Source organism: Lepeophtheirus salmonis, chromosome 5 (genome assembly GCF_016086655.4).
Source record: "Lepeophtheirus salmonis chromosome 5, UVic_Lsal_1.4, whole genome shotgun sequence".
Classification (NCBI taxonomy): domain Eukaryota; kingdom Metazoa; phylum Arthropoda; class Copepoda; order Siphonostomatoida; family Caligidae; genus Lepeophtheirus; species Lepeophtheirus salmonis.
In genome coordinates, this window is record NC_052135.2 from 22,188,003 (window position 1) to 22,191,693 (window position 3,691).

At 31.2% G+C, this 3,691-nt stretch overlaps 1 protein-coding gene across 2 annotated transcripts; it reads left to right on the forward strand.

The window, feature by feature from the left end:
* The first annotated feature begins 2,051 nt into the window (after nt 1-2,051).
* Nucleotides 2,052-3,484, forward strand: LOC121118921 (uncharacterized). Of its 2 annotated transcripts, none has more exons than XM_040713520.2 (3): nt 2,052-2,234; nt 2,328-2,512; nt 2,613-3,484. In XM_040713520.2, the coding sequence occupies exons 1-3, from the start codon at nt 2,123-2,125 to the stop codon at nt 3,273-3,275; spliced, it is 960 nt and encodes a 319-aa protein (XP_040569454.1). In that variant the 5' UTR covers nt 2,052-2,122; the 3' UTR covers nt 3,276-3,484. The 2 variants fall into 2 exon arrangements, with proteins under 2 accessions (XP_040569454.1, XP_040569455.1); XM_040713521.2 differs by having other exon boundaries at nt 2,152-2,238.
* The last annotated feature ends 207 nt before the right edge of the window (nt 3,485-3,691 follow it).

Genomic DNA, 3,691 nt, shown 5'->3' on the forward strand with positions numbered 1-3,691 from the left:
ACTGGAGAAAAAATACTTCCAATTTGGTTTCCTGTTGGATACCGGTTACCCGCAGCTGACTACTTGATGGTGTAGAAAGTAAATGTGGTCTCATAGATTTCCAAGACCATGAAAAAGTCCAACAAGGCCACGTATGTATTTCAACAGGACGGGCTCCGCCCTATACTGCTAATAATGTACAAGGGCAGATTTGTAGCAATATGAACTTCTGGTTTAAGATCATTTGGCCCCTCAAAACCCAGATAGTAATCCACTGGATTACTCCATTTGGTTGCAAATTGAGAAAAAGGCCTGCAAAATGAATATTTAAAAGATAGAAGGGATAAAAAGGAAGAATAAAACAGAATTACATATTTTTAAAATAAAAAGACTTAATTTACTATTATGACAATTATGACTTTTTCCAGTTATAGGCCTTAATGAAGGTGATCCCATTAAGGTCCCACTCTATTTTTTTTTGTACACATATAAAAAATTAGTATGTTGAAGTTCTTACAAAAAATTGGCGCTATCTATTTTGAAGGTTGGTTTGGGACGCTATTATCTATAATTTCCAATAATGTTTTCACAGTATTTTTTGTAAATATGTAATTTTTTTATTTATAAATATTAGTTAAAGCTTGTACTCTTAAAAGTTTTTTTTAATAAAAAAAAAGGAAATCAGTCAGATTTAAATGGAGTTAGGTCTTACTGAAGTTCAAAGGGAGCCAAACTTTAAGGGACTCCCAAACGGGCCTTTGCGCCTCCACAAGTATAAAATTTTAAACATGTTGTTTCTTTGATGGGATAAACATTCTGACAAAAAATTATCAAAATCGCTGATGGTGATGGCAGAAGGGTGTGACAATTGACATGCAATACCATAAAATATAATTCAGTAATAATAAAAAACAAGTACCTAAACTAATTTGATCCCTCAGCTTGAAGAAAATATATAAAATTATATTGAAGATATTTCATTCTGATTTTCAAATTAATAATAAAATAATTATCCCAAAAAAAGAAATTGAGCTGAGTGTATAATCTAATTAATAACTGAATCTAATAATTACTTGTCTAAGTTGTACATTTTTAGTAATAAAATTCTAAGAAAATAATATAAAAAGATTCTGTTTTTCAAATTTGTATTATAATATTAATTTAAAATAACAAATTGAGTTAAGTGTATAATTTTTCAAAAATATTAATATATTTTCCCCAAAAAATGGATAGATATAAGAGTAAATAACATTGTTGGATGTGAGTTTACATTTTTAGTACTGCCATCCGCGCACCTAGCTTTTTCTCTTTACCTTCGTTGTATTGGGCAATCTTGATAATTAAAGTATAAAATATATAAAAAAATATTATTTAAAAATTAGCATATTTTAGTTTAATTTCTTTTTTCTCATTCAATCGTTTGTTTAATCTGTACTCTTGTCCAAAAACTACTCAAAATCATCAAAAATGACATTTTGGAAAAAAAATTCAAGTCAATGAGGCAGAGTATAGGACATATTTAGATCTCTGAAAAAGTGATTTTTGAGCTTCTCACATGCTGGATGATGAAAAAAATAAGGAAACATATCAAAATTCAAAAAAGTATATTTTTGAATAGGTTTAATATATGTACATACAGCAAAATATTTCATAGACATATTTAAGTCAATTATTGACTATGTATTCAAATTTGCGGAATGATACTCAAGGATTTTAGCTATAATTTATAACCTTTATTTGATTTAAGAGACTTATATTAGCCCGATATGGTCTATCAATTAAAGTCTATTAATTTCTTATTCTTTTACAATTTTTACTGCTTTAAGTACAATTTGCAGTGGCTTCAAAGGATATATAAAAATTATTAGTTCATAGATATTTTGTATAATTCGTCGAAGAATACAAATGTAATCCAGACTCAATTTTGATAGATATCATTCTTGCTTACTTTTGTGTTGACGAGCCACTTTTCAACGAATGAATAATTTCATAACCATAATTTCACCATCGTGGTTTTTCCCCCCTCGACAGGATAAAATGCGTACGCTTTTAGGTGAAATTGACTTATTTTTAATGCTATCCGTAAGGGTAGGAATTGAGAAGAACAGTATAAATCCATTTCATTTTAAAGATATAAATCGTTATGTTTGGCTACAAAGTAACATTGTTTTTTAGCATATTTTGTAGGGAATTCAGTCTTATATATGGACATGGACGACTCATGGAACCACCTTCAAGGGCATCTATGTGGAGAGGTAGGTAATTAATACACATTTTAATAGTGTTGCATTTATAAATGAACCGATAATGCAGCCATATTGTGATATTTCAATGAATTATTTTTTTAGTTGGTTATAATAGTCCTGTAGATGAAAACGATAATCAGGGATATTGTGGTGGATTCGGCGTACAGTTTAATCGTAATAATGGAAAATGTGGGATTTGTGGTGATCCGTGGGACGTTTTTCCGCGTCCTCATGAAGCTCCTGATGGAATTTATGCTAATGGTATCATTACCAAAACGTATACCCAAGTAAGTACTTGATATGCATGAAGATTATACAATGTAGATAATATATTCATGCAACATCTGTGACTAACTACCTAGACTACCTACTCTTTTAATATATTAGGGCTCACTCATACCTATCATTGTCGACTTGAGTGCAAATCATAGGGGTCATTTCATTTTTAAGATTTGTCCAAACAACAACATATTTGAAGATCCCTCTCAATCCTGTTTGGATAAATATCCACTTAAAACAGGTCCAGCTACTTTAAGATACAAAGTCAAAGAAGGATTGTACGGGCTCATACTTTTATATGTTCGGCTCCCTTCTCGGTTGAGTTGTACCCAATGTATTCTTCAGTGGACATATGTGGGTGGCAACAACTGGGGAGTTTGTTCAAATGGTACGTCTGGTATGGGCTGTGGGGATCAAGAACATTTCCGTTCCTGCGCTGACATTCGAATTATACCGAGTAAATTAGCCATTATTTTGAATGAATATCTGGAAGAAAGGGATCAAATGGATGAAGTCTACCATGATAAAGATTATTTTGAGGATGAAGAAGATCAAGAGACTTTAGAAGCTCTCAACTCAATTGGGAATGATGATCATAAAAGGAAGATGAGACAAAAACTTTTAGGAATGTTACTGGATAGAATGAAGGAATTGATTGCCACCAATGAGACTCAGGAAGATAATGAAAGTGAAATTGATGCCCCTCAAATGGCCATTTATCCGCCTAGCCCGACTCACATAGAAGAAAAGAGACTTACAAATCGTCATTGATCAGTAAGATCTGCTTGTCATCGATGATCAGTTTGATGAGACTAAAGAAATTCCAATAATATATACATCTATTTTAATTTGCCAAACAATTACCCTTTTCACTCTCTACTTCAGTAGAGTATATAATTATAATTTATAAATACATAATGTAGTTATTCATAACCTTATAAAAATGAAATAAATCTCTTTATGATGTGAAAAAACTGAAATTTTGATATCATAACTTTGTTGAGAATTAGGGATGTAAAACATAGGTGTATATAACTATACACCAGGGATAGGCAACTTTTGATACATGGAGTGCCAACTTCAACATTTTTAATCAATGAGTGTGCCACTATCAACAATAATGGTGAAAAACACACACACAAAATACGGGAATATGTTCTAATTTACGCATGCCAGGGAATATACCT